The sequence below is a fragment of the Aulostomus chinensis genome, chromosome 19, assembly GCF_037954235.1.
Source record: "Aulostomus chinensis isolate RoL2024-O1b breed Wild chromosome 19, RoL_Achi_v1.0, whole genome shotgun sequence".
NCBI lineage: Eukaryota > Metazoa > Chordata > Actinopteri > Syngnathiformes > Aulostomidae > Aulostomus > Aulostomus chinensis.
The window spans coordinates 7625569-7648958 of record NC_141338.1 but is presented as its reverse complement, the minus strand read 5'-3'; the positions used below and the strand labels follow the sequence as shown (position 1 = coordinate 7648958).

At 40.0% G+C, this 23390-nt stretch overlaps 1 protein-coding gene across 2 annotated transcripts in view; it reads right to left on the bottom strand.

Annotated features, from left to right (window-relative positions):
* Positions 1–22727, bottom strand: part of dym (dymeclin) — a 58532-nt gene extending 35805 nt beyond the window's left edge. The window contains exons 1-10 of one of the 2 annotated variants that reach the window (XM_086187711.1): positions 22504–22727; positions 20033–20217; positions 18525–18577; positions 18230–18323; positions 15656–15792; positions 15267–15339; positions 12004–12129; positions 9429–9568; positions 2138–2323; positions 1828–2006 (exon numbers count right to left, since the gene is read on the bottom strand). In XM_086187711.1, the coding sequence (XP_086043837.1) occupies positions 1828–2006; positions 2138–2323; positions 9429–9568; positions 12004–12129; positions 15267–15339; positions 15656–15792; positions 18230–18323; positions 18525–18577; positions 20033–20172 (1128 nt within the window). In that variant the 5' untranslated portion in view covers positions 20173–20217; positions 22504–22727. The remainder of the gene's footprint in view (positions 1–1827; positions 2007–2137; positions 2324–9428; positions 9569–12003; positions 12130–15266; positions 15340–15655; positions 15793–18229; positions 18324–18524; positions 18578–20032; positions 20218–22503) is intronic. The other variant, XM_086187710.1, reaches the window with a different exon arrangement.
* Between the last annotated feature and the right edge of the window lie 663 nt (positions 22728–23390).

Genomic DNA, 23390 nt, shown 5'->3' with positions numbered 1-23390 from the left:
CGGTTTAGTTTTTATTGTGGTTTTGGGGTTTATGTTTGTTTGTTTTGTCCATCCAGACAAACATCCAAAGTAAATGACAACGAAATTCAGTGACACGCTGAGCTGACATAAATAAAAAACACAAATTAACAGTCACTACTGCCTTTTGTTGTCATTTATGGAGGTCGTTGTACCAGTGCCTGTACTCCTCTCCGTAATTTCTGAGTAAAGGCGGAGCTGAAGAGTCATCTGTGCTGTGTGTGTGTGTGTGTGTGTGTGTCCATGTTACATAGTCAGCAGTTACACACACAACCGAAATTCGACGTGTTTCCATGTGGAGAAAAATGTGTAGTTCAATTGCAAATTGAACACTGGGTGTTGAACGGTTCAGTTTCTCATTCCCAACACAATTGAAGGCTCATTCTAATCTATAACACGGTACCAATAACATCATATCCCCATTATAATACATGACAAACAATCTTATGACAATCAGGGGCTCATAATATTTGATGTTGTGCTTAAATCCAACATGATGATGTTTTTAAAACTGATATGTCTGGTAGCTGATATTTGCAGATGTCGATATTATCAGCATTAAAACAAATTTGTACGATAATCGAATTTTATACCTATATTATCTATACATAAAACACATGTACACATGGTTAATATACAAATTCTAAAGTGAAAACATCCTATATTTACTGCATTGTTTCATCATCACGGACAACAGATGATGAGCAAAGAAGAAACCTGCACTAAACCATCGGATGGATACAGATCAATCTTAAAGAAATGACCGATACCAATGACTTGCTGATGTTATCCCGTATCCCGAGTAAGAAATTAACAAATTCAAAATACCCTATATTCATATATATTCAAAATACCTGTAGACTTCGATATCAGACTTATAAGACAGATGATAAATATGATCTCCTACTGAATTTCAGAGCAAAAGCAGTAAGTGGACATCATGAGAGAGATGAATATGCATGGACGTGGTATTTGTACAGATGATAACAACTGCCTAGTGAAAATACAGAGGAGTCATGTTCCCATTAAATGGAAGAGAAATTTTCAGACCTGCAGTTTCACAACACTGGTGCAACTTTCAAATAGTTTACTACTGTCTTGAATTCATAGCGGTTTTATGTCACAGTTATTTTAGATTCTCTGTGTCTTTAAACATTGTATAAAGGCTGAACAAAGGAATGCTATTTTACCTCCCACTGCCACTTGCTACGATGTCAACAAATATCTGATAATGGTAATAACCATAACACACAGTGCTAACACATTACTGGAATAGTTAGAGCACAACGTAATGTGTTACACTTTGTGGAAGTAGTCTCATCTGTGGATATGTATCCTACTCGTGTGATACCATCTGACATGGTGAGCCGGAGATTGATTTTCATTCAGTAAATGCCTCAGTACATTCACAGTGCTATAAAGAATAACTGACACTGTCCCACATGGACAGAATTGCACCAGCTGTCACCGCATACATCCTCGCTGTTTACAGAGCCACAGTGACAATTTCATGGTCAAAGGCATCTCTGAAAGATTCTAACAACTACACCCAAGTATTTCAACTGTATTATCCCTTCTTAATGTATAATAAATGTCTTACTTGTGCATCAGAATTTTCTGTCAGCCTGCGCTTATACTCTGAGAGTTGAATGTGTTTTGTTGAGGATTATCTAATTAAATTTAATAGTGATATTTGCTTTGCAAATATAAATCAACCTTAAACTGTCCGATTTAGACAAGAACAAGAAATGTGCATGCATTTACAAAACACAGTCAAAATCTAAGTTTCTGCACTACTATCCTACCCACCAGATTGTCCATATCAGTTCTGGAGAGCATGTACGTCCTCATGTTGGCATTCTGGTGAAGCAGAGTGTACAGCAATAGTGTGGCCTGGTCGGAGCACTGCTGCTCACACAGCGCCGTGTACAGACTGTTGAAATTGATCTGGAAAGTGTGAGGTTGCTCCACGGGCATTGATGATGTGTCTAAACAGGTAGAGACAAATATCAGAATTATTAGATCAAATGATTAACTTTTGATAGGGGTCATCTTTTCAAGTACTGTCTCAGCAGCAACCTTGAAATAACATACAATGGTGTAGAATATTCTGCATTACCTTGTGTGTTTCTGAAACATGTGATAGCCTGGCGGTAGGGATTGGGCCAGTCAGGTCCATCTGTCAGGTTGGCGAGGACCAGCAGTAACAAAAGGCTCTGATTGGATAAAGGTAAAGGGTTCTGTTCCTGCTCCAACCCTGCTTTGCTGCCAGCTCCACCCAATGTAAAGACACTCCAAAGACCACCTGAAGACACACAAGTAGAGATAAATACACGCTTGCCAGCCACTAAATCAGATTCACTTATTTAAATGCTCTTTCAAAGAAAACATCTAACCCTTTTGTGTGGAAGAATGTGGGCATGAAGACATGATTAAGTTCACAATTTAAACACACTGGGGTAAAGACATGATTAACACAGCCATGTATGATATGAACATGAATAATACCTCATCCTGCCTCAAATTTGTGTCATTTTTCTATCAACATTATTATTATTCATCTTATCTAAAAGGGACAATCAATTTAAACACAAATATCACCAGATTATAGCTCCAAGCTAGTTTGCGTCCGTAGTCCCTCAGCAGGTCAAAGAAAGAAGATAATAACAGAGTTAAAACAATGGCGTTGTGCACATACTGGGTTTTTTTTCAGCATGAGAATGCTTCATTTCACAAGGTTGTGTTGTGCACAATGCACTGTGTTTTTGGAAGCTGAAAGTATCTCAGTGGCTTCCCTATTCCTCTGCCGTGTCCCCTACTGAACATTTGTGGGTTTTGGAGTGTCCTGTCCTTGGTGATATCCATGAAGTCTGCACAGTTTTACAAGACAATATTCCACAGGCCTCAATGATTAATTTTATTAATTCCAAGTGAAGCAGATAGATAATCCAAAATGCAAATGTGTACACGTGGAACTGAGAGGGAAAACAGATCCCCTCTATCCCTCGTTCATTGTTACTGGTATTCCAGTGGACAATTTAAGGTCAAAGTGTCTGCATTTGATACATATTTTGATTTCATATCCCTGCATTATTTGCTTTACAGTTTTTGAACCACAAGTAAATCTCTAGTCTTGCATTTAAATTTTTGTTCATTGTACATTCAACAAACAGGAAAATACTTTGAGTCATTCTTCCCTGCCCTCTCACAGCACAGTACTCTGAAGACCAGCCTGCGGAACGAAACACTGTATTTCAGTACAAAAGATGGATAATCTATGTACCATCCAGTGATGCAGAGGCGTCAGCTTTGCAATAGAAAGCACTAAAGTCAGTCTCATAACTGATTTAACGCTTCCTAGGGAAATGAATGCAAAAGAGTAAGTGCAGCCAGACTGATGTAATCAAGGCCAAAATGGACACAATAGAGTTACGCACGATGGTTTGCAGCACCTGAAATTTGAAACAACATAGACGGCGCCAGAGAACAAAGATAAACTGGAACAACTGGCCAAGCGGAGAGGGGGTTCATTTTTCTTGTTGGGGGATGAGAGAGAGCTGAATTTCTTACAGGGCAACTGAAGTGCTGGTGCTCTTAAGGCGTCATGAGAAGCACGAGAAGCATGAGCACCAAGGTACACAGATGACAGTTTCTGGCTCCTCCACGTCTAGCCACACAGAATCCAAGAAGCAAGCACTAGAGAGAGGCACTGTGCTGCTGGTCCGACCTGATTAAGCAACTGAAATTGAGCAGAGGCCAAGTAGATATGTTGCCATCTAGTGGTGAAGGTTGAAAAAGAGAACAAATTCCCCGGTTGGGTTTGGACACTTTGTGTAACAACACTGACATGAAGTCATCTTGATCCATCCAGTTATGACTCTAACATCTGTTTGCCTCTTGTGACTGAACCATAAAAGATTTAAATCATGCAAACAAGCAGGGGTTGGGTCAAAATATAAGAGGAGTGACATGATAGATACACAAAGACCTCCTACAACATAAAAAATTAACTAGACTAGAAAATGGGAGGTCACAGTCTTGTGTCTTCTCCTTTTAACCTTTTTTCAAGGAAGGAGAAAAATCAAAAGGAACAACTTGTGACTGTTTAATGTTTTAATACCAGACATGGTTTATGTGTTGGTTTGCCTCTAAATTCACTAATAGCTAGTAAAGAGCTCCTCTTGTGTGTAAACGTACGCAATTGCAGTGATGGGAGGAAGGAAGCTGTTTACATTTGAACGAAAGGACATCAACAAACTGCATCCACAACAGAAAGAGTACCCTCAAGAGAGATATGACATAATTTGCACTCATCGTTCTCCCCTTAATTATGTCTCTCTCTAAACACATGATACTCTTCTTTCAGAGTATGAGAGAAAACAAGATCTAAAGACAGACAGGGCCAAGCTGTGACGGAGCCCTGTTCATCTCATCACTGGCACCAGAGTGACTGGCCCAACTGTGTCAGAGAACCCGGTCTGGCAGCCACATTTCCTGCACTCTCACACACACATTCACAGAGCTTTATTTTACCTTAGTGGGTGCTATTTGTTATCCATCTGGCTCAGCTCCCTCTGCCTGTCTGCCTGCCCACCACATAAACCCAATAATGTTACACTGTGCTTAGGCTGCTCCGGCCCTGGCCAGCAGCCCAGTGGAAAAAGAGGAGGAGGACATGAAGAGGAGGAAAGGGACGGGGAAAGTGAGGAAAAGAGAAGGTCACACACGGACACAGAGGCTGGCACACTGAAATAAGAATCTGGGCGCAGTGAAGGAGCCGAACTGCAAGACATCCAACATAACTGTCTCCACCCATAAATTCATACTTCAAAACTTGCCGTGTGAGCCTCTATGCACAACAACCTTCGAAATTTGCCCCCACCAAGGATGTCATGTTTTGGGCGATGTTTGTTTGTAAAGAATACACCAAAAAATAAGAGGCCGATTTTCACCAAACTTGGATGCGGGTTGTATCAAGGGCGGAGAAAGGACATATTCAGTTCTGGGGCAGATCTATTCAACATAGTGAAAAATGTCATTTTTTTTAAACATCTGGTTTGGCTGAAGTTGCCTTGTTGGAGGTTTGTCCACTCCAAGAGCTTTTTCTGAGAAAGGCCAAAACTTCAGTCATGTCAGTCATTAAATGTAAACAAAATATTCAATTCTATTTGTATGCAGATTACATGAAGATTTCCCTTCAGACTGAATCAGATAATAGAACAACCTTGCAAGAACAACGCATATCAAAGATTAGATGGCTCTGTCTGGATTGGCACCATCCAATATCTCTGAACTGCTCTCACCTTACTCCCAAATGCTTTGCCAGAGATCTTCATTAGAGGATATCTAATATGTCCAAAGTCTCAACTAGAAACCAAAGGTGACTATTCATGTGCTATTAGAGCCCACACACTCTGGAATACCTCACCTGAGGATATGCCATCGGTATGTCATAGCACTGGGTCAGTTTCCCCGCCAAAAAAAAGTCATAAAACAGTTTTTTACTCTGGATTCCACTGGTTGGATGTATTTTAGCCTCTTCTGTCCCTTGGTGCTGTTTGCAGGATTACATAAACACTACGAAGCTTATTTGTCCCGGACTTGGCGGAGGGGTGTAGCAGGGCTAATGGGATTAGGAGGAGGGGGGCCTGTTATTTTCACCTGACTTTTCAAAATTTCAGTGTGTCATGATACTCAATATTGATTTGCCAACATTTGCCTTGACAGAGGTATATTCTCTGTGACTACTTTGTAGTTTTCATTCATTTATTATCTTAGTCACTCTATTTTTTGTCATTTCTAACCGCTTTCTAATTGACACTGACTCTTTTTCCTCCATATATTTGACTGCTTTGCTCTGCTTTACATAAAGCACATTGTTTCTGTGTTTTAACTCAAAAGTTCCTCACAAAATAAAGTTGAGTTTACAAAGCACTTTGCATGAAGACACTTTTTTCCAGCTGCAACATTCATCCGAGCATGCAAACACCTCAGTGGTCTGTAGAGATATTAAATAAGGGAGCTGTAGCGGGAAATGCTTTTTTATATTGTCACAGCTGAGAACATGCTCTTCAACACTGACACAGATATGGGCGTCTGGTGAACAGAGACAGACAAAATGTGCTACTTACTTATTTAATTGCGTAACAGTGAATGAAATATATGAGCCCAACGCACAACACACACACACAACACATACACACACACACAAAACTTTTGATGATTATCCAAAAATGCACATGGAGAAACATGCCGTACAGACAAGAAATAAACACGCTGTTCTGATAATCTCACAAATCAAAATATTCTGCATGCTTTAAGTGCTATAACTCAAACAATATCTAAATCCCTATGAAAAAAAACCCACATGAGAACATTCCACAGGATTAGAGGAATTTTTTAACAATCATTTTTACTTAGCGAGCACTAGAATGTTTAATGAAGCTTCTGATATCCTTTCCCGAAGAGACAGCGAGAGAGAGGTTTATTTTTTCCATCTAAAGTATAAAGGTAAGACAGCTGAACACCTATAGGATATCAGATGAGGAGAGGCCAAAAAGCTCTGAGTGGCCAGTCTCGATGATAATCCCCACTGCAGACACTCACTCAGACTCAGACAGTATAGCGTGTAAAAGCCAGAGGACGACACATCCGTCCACACACTAACACGTACACACACACACACAGGGGGGATGTAACAGTGACTTGCATTAAGTTTTTGGGGACTGATGCCAAATATAACTTGAGTACGTGAACCTTACTTCAGGCTTCACGTGATAAATCATCAATTACTCTGTTTGATGTATTGAATTTATGTAGAAGTTCATTCTCCTGCGTGAACAGAATTCCAGAAGTCCAGAATAAATCAAACATTCTAAAGACACATTGTCCAGTGTGGTGATTCACTCAATACTTCATACACATTGTTGACTTGGAGAGTTCGTACAATTATGCTGTTGCTAATCTTAGATGTCTATAAATGTATATATGCAAAAAGGACATCAAGACATCCAGCAATGAGTCACCGATAATCAAATGATCATGTTTAGGTGACGTTTCACTTAGGGACTTGTTTTTTGTACCCAAAAGGGAGGTGAGTCCTGACAATGTGACTGTGTGTAAACAATTTATGTCCCCACAACCCAAGGAATACCTTGTACCCACAAACACACGCATTATAACGGGGACAGAAATCGTGTGTTTGCCAGTGACCCGCGCTCAGATCCAAGGAATCTGGCTTTACAGACTTGCAAATTAAACATAGAGTTCTAAATGCCTTTGTCTGCAGTTTTTGGTTTTTATTCATCCCTGAACAGCGTAACAGTATGCTAAATGAGAACATGGAAAGAAATCATTTCAAAGTCAGCACTGCAGTACCTCACAATGACTGAACTCTGACAAAAGTTAATGCAGACTTAATATATCGAGGATTACACGTGTCAAGCATGTTTCAGGGATCTATTAATTTATTTTCACGCCAGACATAAATTCAATGGGCTTAAACCCATAAAACTACTGATACGGTCTTTTAATGGGGTGCGCCAATGAGTTTCCATATAGTCATGAGACTCAAAAGGGGCAGGTTTCTTTTCTTCTTTTTTTTTTTTAATTGTCAAAATTGAAGCTGAGCGTGCTTGAGATGTCATGAGTTTTAGTCTCTAGCATTATGTTCCAACAATGATTTATCCTACATTTCCCATAATTCATCCAACAACATCTGTATATTATACTTTTCTTGACAGTTATATGGCTAATTTGCAACACAGGTGTTTCTGCCAAATTCCAATGACAACATCTGGGTCATTCTCTTCAACAGAGGCTCCTCTGGAGCCACTGAGGACAGAACATTTTTAACATTTTCGCAGTCTGAGTAATGCTAAATATGAGTAGTAAACAGACCTTTATGTCCCCTGTAACTAGCTGAACATTTGCTTGGCAGCAATGTTCAAGAAATGCAGTTGATATCCATCTGGTTACAGAACAAAAACCCAGGCATACACCCTTTTTCCACTTCAAAATAAAATGTTCTCGCTTTGTGTACTCTGATGGCTGTGTGCACACGAAGCAGAGAGACAGAGAAAGAAAACAAGTGTTGTTTCGGAGCTGCGAGTATAAGAGGGCTCGTGTCTTTGTTGATCTGTGTGTGTGTATAAGGGAGGCGGCTGCAGACAGACAGGCTCTAGGGGATTACAGAAGAGGACAGGGCACCATAACTCATCAGGACGATCACTGGCCACAGACAGACAGGCTGGGTGAATGCTGATGGCTCACTGAAAGTAATCTGCCACCAACAACCGACAAAGACCATTTATCTGTGGGGGGAAACCCATGGCTGCAATTCTATTCTCACGCTCAAACAGACGTGCATTCAACACACAAACACAGAGCAGCACAACTAGCCTAATACACACGTATTATGTTCCCTTTTGACACATCACTTTCATTTACACTGCTATGGATTTCAGCATGGCTTTATTTCTCATATGATTCATATTTCTGGCAGACAGAAAATAATTCCCAATTTTCTACATCATAAGGCTCATTTATGTTATCTTATTCCTGCTATTTTTTTTAATTCATTTTTACTCTCTTACGACAATCAGATTGGTGAGTGTGCGCTAAACTCATGATGATTTTTGCAATGGATTGAGCAAACGACTATGATTGGCTTCAATTATTCAATCCTTTATCAGAATATCAGAATTGGTGAAAAAAGTTATTTCACGACTGAGTAAGGCATGATGATGTCATCAAATTTTCTTTTTTTTTATCTGAAAAATCTCTACAATTACCAAGTCAATATCTAACTTAATTTTCAGCTTCACAGAACCATCTGAAGTCAGCCATGGAAACTGTTTGGAAAAGGCCAGGCCCTTTCAAAGATTCCTTGCAAGTGATTGGATGAGCCATCTGTCTGTCACGAGCCTAATTGCAACCAATCAGAGCAACAAACTGAAACGGAAGCCAAAGCCACTCGGTAAAAGAGCGAAAACATCCTTCCCATCAAGGAAAACCTTTAGTCTGTTTCAAAGGAGCAATACTCTGCTGTTCTGCTATAACTGATGCTATAAGAGCGTCGAGGGCATTGTTGTGAGTATAATTCTTAAAGGACCCTGTTCTCAACCTTTGGTTTTTCAGACACAAACTTGGAACCTGACAACAGGCCAGAAATGTTACGTTCTAGAGAATGGGACATAAGGATGGATGAACACCACGAAAATCTGGTGCTGAGGCACAGAAATAAGCACACATTCGAAACATAAATAATAGATTGGTGAGAAATGTTACATCAGAACCTTTTGTTTTCTTTGAGCATGTGTGTGTGTGTGTGTGTGTGTGTGTGTGTGTGTGTGTGTGTGTGTGTGTGTGTGTGTGTGTGTGTGTGTGTGTGTGTTTGTGTGTAATCGTACTTGCCACCCCAGATGCCAGGCCGTAAAGTAGGCCGCCCTCAGCTTTCGGCTCAAAGATGTGGGTTGCTGGCGGTGGACATTTTTCCTGTCTGATGAAGTTATAGAGCAGGGTCTTCACCAGTCGACTAGTCAAAGACAAACTGGAGGGGAAAAGGAGGAGATGAATGCAGAGAGTTGAAAATCTCAGAAATGTGTTCAATCAGACAGACCAAGTGCAACTCGTCTTCTTCTCCAGAGCCTTCGGGCTCCCCTCATCCCAGATCCCGGGTGCTGCTGGAGGAGGCAGCAGACCTGAAGAGGCTCAAGCTGCCACCCGTAGCTCCACCTGCTCACGTCCCCGTCTGTCCATCAGTCTCTTCCTTTCTCCCTCTCTTTATCTCTGTCCCACTCTTTCCTTCTGCATATCTGTCCTTCTCCATTATCTGTCTTTGTCTCTGCCCTGCTCTCCTGCTCTCTTTCCCCCCCCCCAACCGGTCAAAACAGAAGGCCGTCCCCATTGAGCCTGGGTCTGCTCCACGTTCCTGCCTGTTAAAAGGAAGGTTTTCGTCGCCGCTGTTGCAGAATGTGCTTGCTGATGGAGAATTAATGGGTGTAAATTCATTGAAGGAGTGTGGTACTGGACCTGCTCTACCTGTAAAGTGTCATGAGATAACTTTTGTTGTGATTTGGCGCTATATAAATAAAATTGACTTGTCTTGACTTGACCAAGGACTACCTCAACTACATTCTCAATCCATCTGTATCAGTTCAATATTCTTAGTCTTTCCTCAACATAAACTCCACTGATATGCATGTAATTGCTTGTTTGTGTGTCCAACACCACAGCTCTGCTTTCTTGAGACATTAAACAAACATTATAGACTGCTTTCTAATCTATTTTGCTCATATAAGCTACTGGGAAGTATTTCTTCAGCTCTGCAGTGATTAAACCAATTTGATCTTGTTTTTTGTGTTCTGTAAAAGCCCTTCAAGAAAATTACCGCCGGTCTGCCATAAACTACACTGCAAAACTGTGTTTCAACATATATCTACTGTTCATTTGCTCAATGAGAATTTTCAAGTATGAACTTGAAAATTGCGTTCGAAGCATTTCAAAAGACCAACCAAAATCAAGTGCGACAAAGATTGGATGCAGCATTTAGAGTCACAAAAGAGTGTTGATGACATCATGCCTTTCTCAAATGAAGCACCCTAGCTTGTTGATCAACTAAAACATGAAGCAAATCTAGCTGAGCACAGAAGAGGTATTTATGATTGTGTGCGAATCAATAACCCCATAGGACATCCACTGAAGGTTAGCGACAGCCATGATGGAAGACAGGAATCAGTACTCGTCGATATACATGCGAAAGCTTCAAAGGATTGAGTCAAACTTTTCTGCAGTCACGACTGGGGCTGGGATTAGAGAGACAAAAACAGTATTCTTGAAACATGGTCAGGCAGATGCAACTCATTTGATTTTATAGACAGTAGGACTTAATGTATTGCCGCATTTTAAGCTCAGCAGTGGAAGGTGAAGCTGTAGATTTACAATTCACGCTTCCACTGACCAGGCCAGTTGCACTTTTCCTCCAGGTTTGTCTAGACTCAGATCGAACTGTATGTAGTGCAGATTTTGAACTAATCAATAGGAGTCTTTTTTGGCAAAATGCAACACATCATTACTCCCTCAAGGCAGAACTGAGATGGCACTGAGTAATGGCCACTCGAGTGTTTTCGTGGAGCATGATGGTGTCCTATTGAAGTTGACCTTTGGGATGCAAAATGTCGTCCTCTCATAATTTCATCCTATAAGACAACTATGTAGACTTTTGTCGTCATTCGCGAGAATTCTAGACTTATGGCCAAAAATGTGTTTTGTGTTGTGTATTGACCTTTGACTGCCAAAATCTAATCAGTTCATCATTTGAGAGAACGTTTGTGCCAAATGTGACGACATTCCCTGAAGTTGGTGCTGAGATATCATGTTCACAAGAACAGGACAATCAGACAATCTGAAAACATATGCCTCCGGTCATGACTGTCGCCAGCGCAGAGGCATAAAAACAGAGTCGCTGATTCACTCTCCCTCAGAGTCTGACTACAAAGGTCACTGTGGAGACAAGGGTCTCAGTTGACTAGACTGGTGTCTTTTTTTCTTTTTTTTTTTTGCTTTTCATATCAACTGAATGACACATGAAGACATTGTGATGAACGTGATGAAACTGTCTGGCAGCACAGAGAGAGGCTATCTGTATCAGAGGACGGAGGAACAGTAGGCTGGATCAGACAGCCTCACTTTGGAGACGATCCAAAAACGCCTATGACTGCGTTCAGTCGTCAGCAGATTGTGGATGACCCAGTTAGAGGGGAAAAGCGAAATAACATTAACTAAAACTTTCTAAAATGATTCCACCAATAAGTCCCTCTCTTATTCTTGAACTTTTCGTCTTTACAAAGAAGTGAAAACATTGAAGAACCACAGTCAAGGTTTTGTGTTGAGGTTAGGTTTGACTATTGGTACATTATAGTGCACGCGAGAGAGAGAGAGAGAGAGAGAGAGTGTGTGTGTGTGTGTGTGTGTGTGTGTACTCACCATCGTCCCTTCATAATGTGCTGATAGATTAACCGATCCCTAAGGATGTCTTTGTAGAACAGTTGGTAGGAGAAGAACACCAGCAGCGTGGTCACTGCTTCAAACAGGATACTATAGGTGATGTCACTACAGGGGCAGACAGACACATGCATAGAGCATTAATGTGGAAACGATACAACTTTACAGCTACTTTTAATAAAAACATGTCTAGATGTGGTCGGATTCACTTTACTGCAGTTTCAACAGGCTGGTCAAATTTGACCGTGAAAACTTGGGGGGGGGGGGGCACTCATCACAGATAAAAGGAGATGGTAATAAATATAAATTCATAAAGACAACAGCATGGCCAATGATAAATTATGTGTCTAAAATATCCTTGCTTGAGTATAAAAATAAAAGCATATTATATAAGAAAGTCACACCCTAAATCAATCAAACCTTGCAGTAACATTTTCACTTTATCAGTGTGTCCAGTTTTAGTCTTCTCTGTAAACTTATTCCAGACAAATGGGGCATAAAATCTGAAGGGTGTCCTTCCAAGATTAGTTAACACTGCAAAACATCCGCAAGTTCTAACTGAAGCTGTTATGCACATAATGTCTAATCATGGTCATTTTTAAAGCCGGCCTCAGATGAGTATAAAAAGTGCTGCTCTTGTCTGATCTATATACAGGCATATAAAAAGAACACCAAATAAGTACAGTCGTTTTAGGAAGCAGGGTATTTACACCAGTGTTGTTCACACTGATATCACATTATAAACGGGAAACAAAGGACAATGTGACTCCCACACTGAAAGTGACCCCACTAAAGAAGATTATCATCCTTCTACTGAAGCGTGTTTGGTAAACTTAACTGTTAGCTGCTTCCTGGCACATAAGACATAGGTCAATGGTGTTTTCCTTGCTTCATTTTCACACACTCCAACTGTCTCACACGAACAGATTAACACATGTGACTGACGGCAATGAACATCGAGCTTCAGATATTGTCGTGATTAGCGTCTAAGTTGAAATTTTACAAAACAGTGAAAAACTCTGAATTTACTGAAGCCGCAGTTCAATCCAAAACTTCAAATTTGCCATTTTTGGACTAAACGACTCAACTGACCAGTAAGTATTTAAGAAACAACATTATCAACAAATCTGATAATTGTTTTGCCTCGAAATCTGTCTGTGGACCGGTGGCAAACATTTCACTTTAAGCGGGAAACAACTTGCCTTATCAACCAGCTAAATGGGTTTAAATAACCTTATAAAAATATTACCAGCAGATCAAAAAACAGATATCACAGTCAATACTTATTTCACAAAGTAGGTTTTGTTCTTAATACCATACAACCAGTCAAAAACAGATTCTGAATCTGTTGGACTTAATCCAACTGTACCAAATCTAAATAATTCAATTGGAGAACAGTGAGTGTGGAAATTAAATGAAAGTTAAAAAAAAAAAAAAACATTTAGAAAATGGAAAAATTACAGATCTACTGGCATGTATTTTATGAGTAAAGAAAGGAAAAAAGCTGCAAAAAGTTTCTTCCAAGGTTACGCTCAAAGTACAGGAGTCTGTTAGGGATTTAGGGGAGCTATACGAAAAGAATGGTAAGATTCCCATCCGCACCGAGCGCACGTACAGAGGAAATGGGCCAAGAGCCACAAAGTGGTGGAGGGAAGAAAAACAGGGAGAGTCTTGAAGCTTGGAACAATGAATTATGTTGGAATGCATTTAAACAAGAGCCAGAGTTTGATGTCCAGAGACAGAGAAGGACACAGAGAGGAGAGAGAGAGAGAGAGAGAGAGAGAGAGAGAGAGAGAGAGAGAGAGAGAGAGAGAGAGAAGGACATCAATGAATGACAATGATGTTAAAGTGAAAAAGAAGAAAAATGGAAGATGCTACTTGCGTCAGAGAAACCGCATTCATCAGACACTTAAGTGAAATTATTATGGGGCTGGTGTGATGCTCAGGCATAAAAGGGACATTTCCTCTACATATATGTAAAGGCAACCAATATCTGTATATTTCTCCTCTTGGCAGACAGAGTGGAGGCAGGAGATAATTCTACCATTGACAAGTAAACACTGTGCTTGCGTGTGCATCATATTGGGAGTAATGTCTAAAGGCATTTGTTCTGTTCCTCCACCCTGCTGATTGGCACCACACCTTCTCAAGTATGAAACAATTTCTCTTCTTCTTTTACAAAAAATACTTTCAGTTTTATCTCTTTCAGTCAGTGACTCAGGCTGGCTGAGAATTCTGGAAATAACTGACATCCAAGGCTAAGCCAAATCCTTTGTGGACTCCTCTTTCTTGGTTAGCAAATCAATGAATACATAAACAAAGTACACCGAGAACAACAATTTTTTTCACAAACTCGGTAGCTAATATTCAAAAACACATTCACAATGAATAAAAGCATGGGAGTCAAATAATTGTGACTGAAACACTACAGCAGGGTGACTTGTTTCAGCAGAATTACACAAAAACCTGGAGGATCATTTCTACCAAATTTGGTGGCGGGGTGTAACATGGGTCAAGGAAGAACCCACTACATTTTGGGGCAGATTAATTCTAGCACACCCTGGCGGCAACAGGAAATGACATGGGATTTTTTTTTTTTTAAACACTTCAATGTACTTCAGTGGATCCACAAGACCCATCTGAAAATTAGTCAGAAACATCCGAAACAGAAACAAAAATCGTGGTGACGCGCTGCTGTGAAGACTGTGTTTCCATTGAACTGCGATGCCGTGGTGAGGCAGCCCATGGCGATGCGTTGCCAAAGAAAATGAAACTGTTGTAACTGGACTCCATGTGGTCAGATCTTTTCTAAACTTCACATTTTTGATGAAAGTCAAATGTTTAGATACATCTACAAGCTTAATTTAACTCACAGCACCACCTAGTGGATGCAGGAAGTTATATTTGCACAACAGTGCATCCATTCCTGAATTGTTGTTTTTTTTATCCATGCATACAAATCCAAAGCAGGTCTCCCACCCTCTTTTTTCAGCTAATTATCATGCTGATAATATATTATCAGAGAGGTGATCGAAGATTATCACTCTGACATTATTAACTCACCATGCGAGGAACGCCGGGGCATCGTGAACATTCTCATCCTATCAAACACCTTTTTAATATGGTGTTGTATCCTAATCCATCTCGCCTGTCTGACCTTTTTATTGTATGCCAGATATAGCATAATTCAACCTTACACAAACACACACAGGACACACTAATACACACACAGGGGAGATACTTACAGCAGGGGCACTTCGACAATCAGGTGAACAAGGTTGGACAACAGCTCCTCCAGGAGGTCCCCCTCGCATGTTTCTACACAAGGGGTTGAAGAAGTTATTATGGAATGTTATTAAAAAAGATATATGGCAGCTGAGCAAATCCCTGCCCCTCTCTAGGTACCCATAATCCCTCTTTTGAGGGTCAAAAGGGAGCTGAATATCATAATTCACATCAGACCCATAAATATGAAGCGGCATATGTAAGAATGCATCTTTTCACCTTCCCTTTGATGTTATTTCTTTATTTCTTTTGTGAGTACACTTGTGTGTTTATAATTAGGCCAAGGAACAAAATTGGCAGTAAATGATGTGCATTTACTGCTCCAGAAGCAGGCTGTGATGGAGCTCACCTCCACAGAAGCCTGGTGCCCTCTCCTGGTAGGTGAACTGTAGGTGCAGCTCCTCCTCACTTATCTCCCTGATGAACACCTTGAGCAAGCAGCGAATCATGAAGAGTGCATTGTGGGCCTGCCAGATAAACAACTGACTGCAGAAGAGAGACAAAGCAACAAAACAAAAAAAAGTCTTAAGCAAGGCCAAACACAACCCTGTGGTCTGAAACAGATGCTACAAAAGAACAATGGGCTTGGGCTTGGGAACTTGAGCTGGTTCATGTCCTACAAGTAAAACCCCCTTACTGCTCCAAGGGTGGCGTTTTATAGTCACCTTAGGGCTCTTATCCTCTGTGAACGTGCAGGTAATAAAGCATCAGTACCTGTTTGCTTAAGCTATCATTTAAGAGTGTTGCATGTCTAAGATTGTTGCCTTGCTTAGGTGTTCAAAATTAAAGCTTTCATAGGAGTTACTGTCATAGTACAGCACATGCACACTTCAGTCACTATGGTAAGGCTTCAATCACAACATCACCCACCAGCAAGACTGTCTGTATTATTTAGCCTCTCCAACACTGACAACAAAGAGAATACACTAAGAAGAAGAAGGACAGAACAGGACAGAGGATGGGAATATTCTTCCCTTTGAACAATATGGCTAGGATTAAAAAAAGAAGATAATTTCAGGCAGATTTAATCGAGCCAGAACATATATAAGACTGAGGGTGAAATCTATTCTCTTCACGTTGCTCATTGCGTTCAGTGGGTTCTGAAAAAAAATGTGTCATGGCATCTTCTCTTCCTTTTCAATCACCATAAATTGTATTCATATTTTCATTTCTCATATTTTTTGCCAATTATTTAAGTTTTAAGAGACTGGTGTTGAAATTTTCTGAGGGAAGAGTTTCTGACTTCCTTGCTATGCAGCAGTAGTTGGGTAGTTGGTAAAATACGACTGGAAATCCATATTGAATTTTATGCATTCATTTTTTTTCCCCAGGGCACCCTAAAAATTAGGCAAAGTTAGCCTTACTGGGTTTCTGCAACCAGGCACATGTTATCACTTGTGGTGCTCCTGAATTAATGACAGTACTCTCCACTTCACAAACAACTTTTCAGTTATAGTCTGTCATATCCCCAGAGCAGAAATGAAGACAGACAAGAAATAACTGGCACCATCCGGGGCTACCCGCAATGTTTCATAACAACTTAACGATAACAAGAAGATGTTTCATCAGTTTCACAATTTGCACATGGTTTGCATGCATGCACAATATTGCATTTTCACAGTAATGTTTCACAAGTTACTTGGAAAAAACAGAGTTTCATAACCGATGAGACGCTGTAGATATATTAACACGACTGCTCACAAGCCAAGCAGCATCATGTGTTACTGATTCACACCTTAAGGTTCCCAAAATCACCAGTAGCTGGATCCTGCTTGAATATGAGATATGATGGCAATTTGAGCCATGTGAAATGAATTATACGTATATCATGTAGAGGCAAAACTCTCTCTCTCAAAAAAGAAACAAGAACAAAACAAAACAAAAAACAACAACAACCAACATCTGTGACAAAAGTTAACAGTCTTACACCAAAGCTACTTCCATCACTGTTTTCTGACAAGACAAATATCCAGGTAGGATTAAAAATGTTGACGTCAATAAACTCTTGAGGTTTGGGATCGTCTTTACTTGTGAATGCTGTTTTACTGATAACCACAAGGTGGAGCTATTGTGATCATGCTTCAACATGTTGACAACATGGAAGTTGTATACCACATTGCATCTATTTCAATTTCAACTGAACTATTAAAATATGGTGTTATATTATGAGTGCATCGCCACCTGTTTACAGATCGGGTTGATGGATGGGGGTTCTTGCTGATATCTGATATGCAGATGCTGTTCACGTTCTCGACACCCTGAGGACCTCATGTTAACATTGAGGATATGAGAGGCATTGAGGTTTTTTTTCTTCATTTCCAGAACACCGGGGAAAGCCAGTGAATCCTTTATTCACCACCTCGTTTCTAAACAGATGAAGAGACTTCAACCAAGTTTTGCTCATTGGTCCTGGATCTGTCTGTAGCAATGACATGCTGATATTGTCACGCATCGCTGAATCGCACCAGAGTTGGTGAAGACTGAATGATATAGCGTATGTGCCAATGGAGGGGAAACAAAAGGTACAACAGTTGTGGTATTTTTCCATAATTTGTGAGATAAAATCATGCGATAGAATGTAGGTGGAGAGTAATAACTCTGGCATCTAATACAGACAGAAGAGTTCCCAAATCGGGCTCTTAGTGATTTGGACAGCATCAGTCTCTGTGGAAGTCGAGCTTGGCACTGAATGCCGAATACTACCACATGTGTTGATGGTTATAACTCAGCAGGCTTCTCATGGGAAACTAATCAATTCAGGGTTTCTGTGGTTTTAAAAACATGGGGATTCCATAGCTACCTGTGATCAATGACTGGCTTGCAATCCCACGCAGCCAAGCCTGAAATGGGTCTATTAATGCTGACATAACCGTCAAGAGTTCTTACCCTGACCCTAACCCTCCTTTGAGGTTCCCATACTCACTCTTGGCATTCTGTTGAGATTTTCAACTCTTTGGTTCTTCCCAAGAAAATTCTTACAAGAGCGCCAAAGTTCCCCGTTCTGGGATTGTTTTCAACTGGAAAAGAACGAAAGCACAAGGGAATTATCAGCATTAGTAACTACGCTGCAAAAATGGTTTAATTTTGCAGCTCTAACAAGAAGAAACATGTAGGAATTTTCATTTAAATGCCAGAGAAATAGATCATGACAACTTGACCAAGATATAAATCAATAGAGAACACGCATATGAAGCTTATTTATATCTAAGCCAACATACTGAGGGTCTTGGCCAGGGGGATGACAGCCTCTTCCAGCAGCTTAGAGTCTCCGCTTTTTAAGGGGGAAAAAACAGGGTGAAAGAAAAATTGAAGATATTTAAAATCAATGCAAGAGAAAATATATCAGAGGAGCTGATTTTGTCTGTAGGGATGTAAATATAAAAAAATAAATGTAAAAAAATGTCTTAAGTGGCAGATTATACACAGGCAACCAACCAAAACTTCTCACTAATTCAGTAGGTAAACGGAAGAATTCGTAGTTTCATCTAACAATTGCATCGCTTCATTTTTACATTTCATCATGGGATCTTTTTCTGGTACATAGCTGTTGTCAAGTGCTGTCATGTCAGCCTTGTCTTTAGTTTGCTCCAGGCGACTGACACTCATTTTTGATGTGTCACTCTGTACCCTCAGGTTTTTACTGGGACCATCAGAGAAGAAAAAAATAACTTTATTAGTTCATAAAACAGAAACGTCTCTGCTATGTGGAAGGATGACATACATTTGCAAGCAATCTGCAAGCAGGCATTGCCATGGGTTCCCTAAACCAAAAGGAAATTATTGCAGGGGGAAAAAAAGAAATGAGATTTGTGCATTTTGTTCATCAAGATAATTGGAACAAATGTGCACTGTGTGTATGATTTTTGAAGCGTGAATGCAATCGCCAGAATGAAACGTTTTTCTGTGAATCAGCAATATCATAGACTTCCGCCTCACCTGAACAAGCTTTGCACTTCTCACTTCGATATGATGAAGTTCACGAAAACCTCGTTGTCTCACTTAGCCACTAAGAGCAACCACTTTTAACAATCACATAAAAGCTTCTAAATGTATTTTAAGACATATATACACATATGTGTGTATATACATGTGTACACACACACACACACACAGGTATACATCCATCCATACATATATACATGATATACATGCACACACACACATATATATATGGAGAGAGAGAGAGAGAGAGCGCGAGAGAGACCATAAAAACATCTTACACAAGGGTTCACTGTAGACCTTTTTCATTTCAGGCTTTTAACCAAAAACCCACTTATTCTGAGAGAAGAGAATCTTGCCAAGATGGCTAACTTTTTTCACCTTCTAAAGTTAGGCAAGATGAGCTTTCTAGGTGTTATTTGGATATGAAAGATCAGAGTCAAGCTGTACAATGGAATGCGCTGTCCTTTCTTCTCAAAACTTTTTGCAGAGAAACTAAATGTTAACTTGTCTACTCACCACACTGAAAGGACAATAACCCTGATGAATCATTACTCAGGTGAGGTCTGCAAACATCCTGTCCAATGTCTTGATCCTGGTACTTTCTCTTATATTACCAGGAAACAGATGCTTGGCGAAATTAAGAAAGTGCTACAAAGCACATGCAGGACAGGTAGTTTGTTGCCCTCTAAATTTTGAAACAGCTTTGATACATTCCAAAACTGAGATTGAACTGCAATGAACTGGGTGTTCTGGAACCTGAAACACTGGTATGTGTGTTGTGTACCTGCTGGTGGGGCTGATGAAGGTGAAGGAGATGAGCTGGTTCCAGAAAGGGTCATTCTCTGATATGGACTCGGTGCCCACCAGCGCTTTGAGGCTTGGGTTGTCAGACAGGTCACTGACCTGGCTGGTGTTGGCTCCCATCTGTCCTGGCTTCGCTCAGCCAGACTCAGCACTCCTCACTGTTTTCTCACCAGGCGTATGTCAAATCATGGGACACAAGTAACATGTTAATCTTTGATACTCTGTAACACATTGCAGTTAGATTTATATCAGCACTCCAAGCTCATACTCATGGTAACATGCTTAACACTTGTCCAAGCAGCAGCTAGAAAAAAATGACAGGAAAAGAGTCTAATCAGGCACATAGCCAGAATATTTTAAACTTTAAAAATGTTGGTCTTACGACATATCAATATTTTTACCAGGTAGATTTTATTTCCCCCCCTTAAAATCAAATGAGTCAAAGGTTTTTGAGCAGGACTCTGGCTCTTCAGGGCAGAGCAGACAAACACTGACTTGCCAACATATTAGGTAAAACAACATAAAATGAATGCAGAATGCTAAAACATCCCTATAAATAAATTAAAACTCCAGCGTCCTGTTGTTATTGAATCTGTTTGAGTAATCATTTTGGACAATGTTTTTGTGGCATCATTAAACTACACTAAGATTCCTACTAAAAAGTTCCTACAATTTTGTCAACCTCTATTCAGATAAAAAGTAAGTGTTCATTTCGCTTAACTCGTAGCTTGTCAACAGGCTAGACAGGCAACTGCTTTGGGCCCCGAGCCGCTAGGGGGCCCCGGAGAGCTGGTCTCAGTGCACTTGCTGGTGGGACAAGCCAGGCGAGAATTTCATCCATGGAGATTGAATGATGGATTACACAATTTTTGCTTGTCCTCTTGTACTAACAGTGCATGTATGCTATGCCGCTAAAAACAGCGGATCTGTGTTCACAAGAGTTCAAAGAATCCTCACTTTTTCTTTTTTTTTTAAACTACAGACATGCGCGGTAATCATATCATGTTTTGCTTAATTTAGCAACAATTTATTTCCAAGTTAAGCAAGTTAAGCCCCCTGGGGATTTTTCCTTGGGACCCCCACAGCTTCTAGAATCGCCTCTGCTCGTATCTGAAACGCTGTAGTGCGTTTACGAAAATGAACTACATCTACAAGGAAACACAAGCACAGGTGTAATTGAGAAAGAATTAATTGATCAACACCTTGATTTCATCGTGTTAAGGTTTAGAACAGGGGTGGGCAATCATGTGCCATGGAGGGCCGTGTGTATGCAGGTTTTCCTTCCAACCAAACACTTCAACAGGTGATTCCACTGATTAACACACCTTCAGCCACAGAAGCGTGTGAAGGGAATTCAGGGAGGGGAGGCGGAGCAGGCATCAGAACAAGTGATATTTCACTGAGCCTTTGTTGTTGTTACGGATTCAAGGATGCTCTAATCATTCCGCTTTTCCAATGTTAATTTTTGGATGTAAAGATGCTTCCCCTCCACTGTGTAAATAATGACTGAAGAAATGAAAAATATTGATCACAAAAAGATAAAGAATTAATTATGGTCCTGTTCTATTTTGTGTGTCAGTCATTTTAGCGAGCTGGCACCCACAATATCTGGGACGTGGCCAACATAAATGGAACAGGGCCACACACACAATGTCGTTAATAACCCCTGTGTTTAGCCTGAGATTACATGTACAATTTGGCTCTTGAAGGGCAAATTACAAAGCATACATGACTTATGACAGTAATAATACAATAGATGAAGTAAAATGAAGAACAGCTATTGCCTGCTTTAAGAATAAGCCATGCCAGAAATTAAATATGTATTTCTCCCCATCCAAGTAATTAAACACATGATTTGATTGTTACATGTATGAAATATGCGTCAATAAATAATTAAAATGATGAAACGTCACGTGTAGGAATGACACACAGTAAACCAGGACGTTTGTTCTCTTGAGAGGACACACCTTTCTCACACAGGCAACTGCCAACGTGCCAGAAGTGTAACCAAAAAAAAGTGATTTATCACGGTGGTGTCACTATTACAATTAAAATAACACATTCAAACACATACCAGAGCTGACGCCGCAGCAAACTGCTCTGATTTTATGTTATTTTTCTCATAAATAAAAGAGACTTTTGTGATCTTGCGAGATCAAGACAGTGTTTCCAGGTCCAGTTTGATATTTCGTGCATCTGCTCATGATCTGATAGCACTCGTATCACTGCCATCTTTACTTAGCAACAAGACGTTTAAGTTAGCGCATCCGGTTTTGAGTGCAGGGAATGTTATGACGTTACCTCGGTGGTTCTAACTATCTAAGACATATACTATCTCAAATCTGGCCAAATTATGATTCATTAACGTGTCCAGTTGAAATCTAATTATGTTCCACTGCCCAGAAAACAGCGTTCACAGCTTGTTTGCAATCAGCTGACCGCATAGCTTACCTGTCATAAATGCTTCTAGCAGTTTCCGTAGCTCTCGTTGCTCCTCAGAAGGGAAATGAGCGACTGTTTTTTATTTATTCATATAAGTTCCTGTCCAATTTGTTTTCAAAATGTAGCTTGAAACGGTAAATACTTAAAACTACATGGAATTCTCGACAGTTGAGTTTGCACTACATACTCCTTTCCTCCATGTTTTCCACGTCACCACCCCTTGCGTAATGACGACATATGGATAATCAGCTACGTACGAGACGTTGAGAGCGGGCGATAACATATTGCCTGTCAAATTTTCTGTATTTAAAATTAGGGTTTTGGTTTTTTTTGTGCCGTTAACCATGTCACATCGGCGCATTCTACACTTTGTATCCTTCTGTTATTGACAGATAAAATTATAGAATGTTTATTGACTTAAACATTTCACTTACCTTATTTATTAAGAACTGAAATTTTGTTTAAGCTCTAAATCAGTATCTTCTTTTTTTTTTTTAAATTTGCAGCACAATTTCCTATGAAAAATAGTCATTTATTTGACTATGGCACCATCTTTTCTGGCTGAGTTTCTCTATATTTCCCGGTGCACAGCAACATCACATTCATCAACCCATCCTCTGGACAACCTGCTCAAATTACAATCAAATATAAATATATATTTTCAGTGTTTTTCTTATCAGATCATCTGTGCAAAGTCCTTTATGTTTTACAGAGACTACTCATTTTTGGTAAAGATGTCTCCTGAATTATTCATATAACTTGAATGGCAACAACTCATGTATACAAGTGTAAACACAGTCTAAACTAAGCTGATAAACTAGTCCGCTGGAAATGCTTTTAGAAGCATCAAAAGGACTGACAACTTGATTTATGTGAAAGGTGCTTTCAAAGACTCC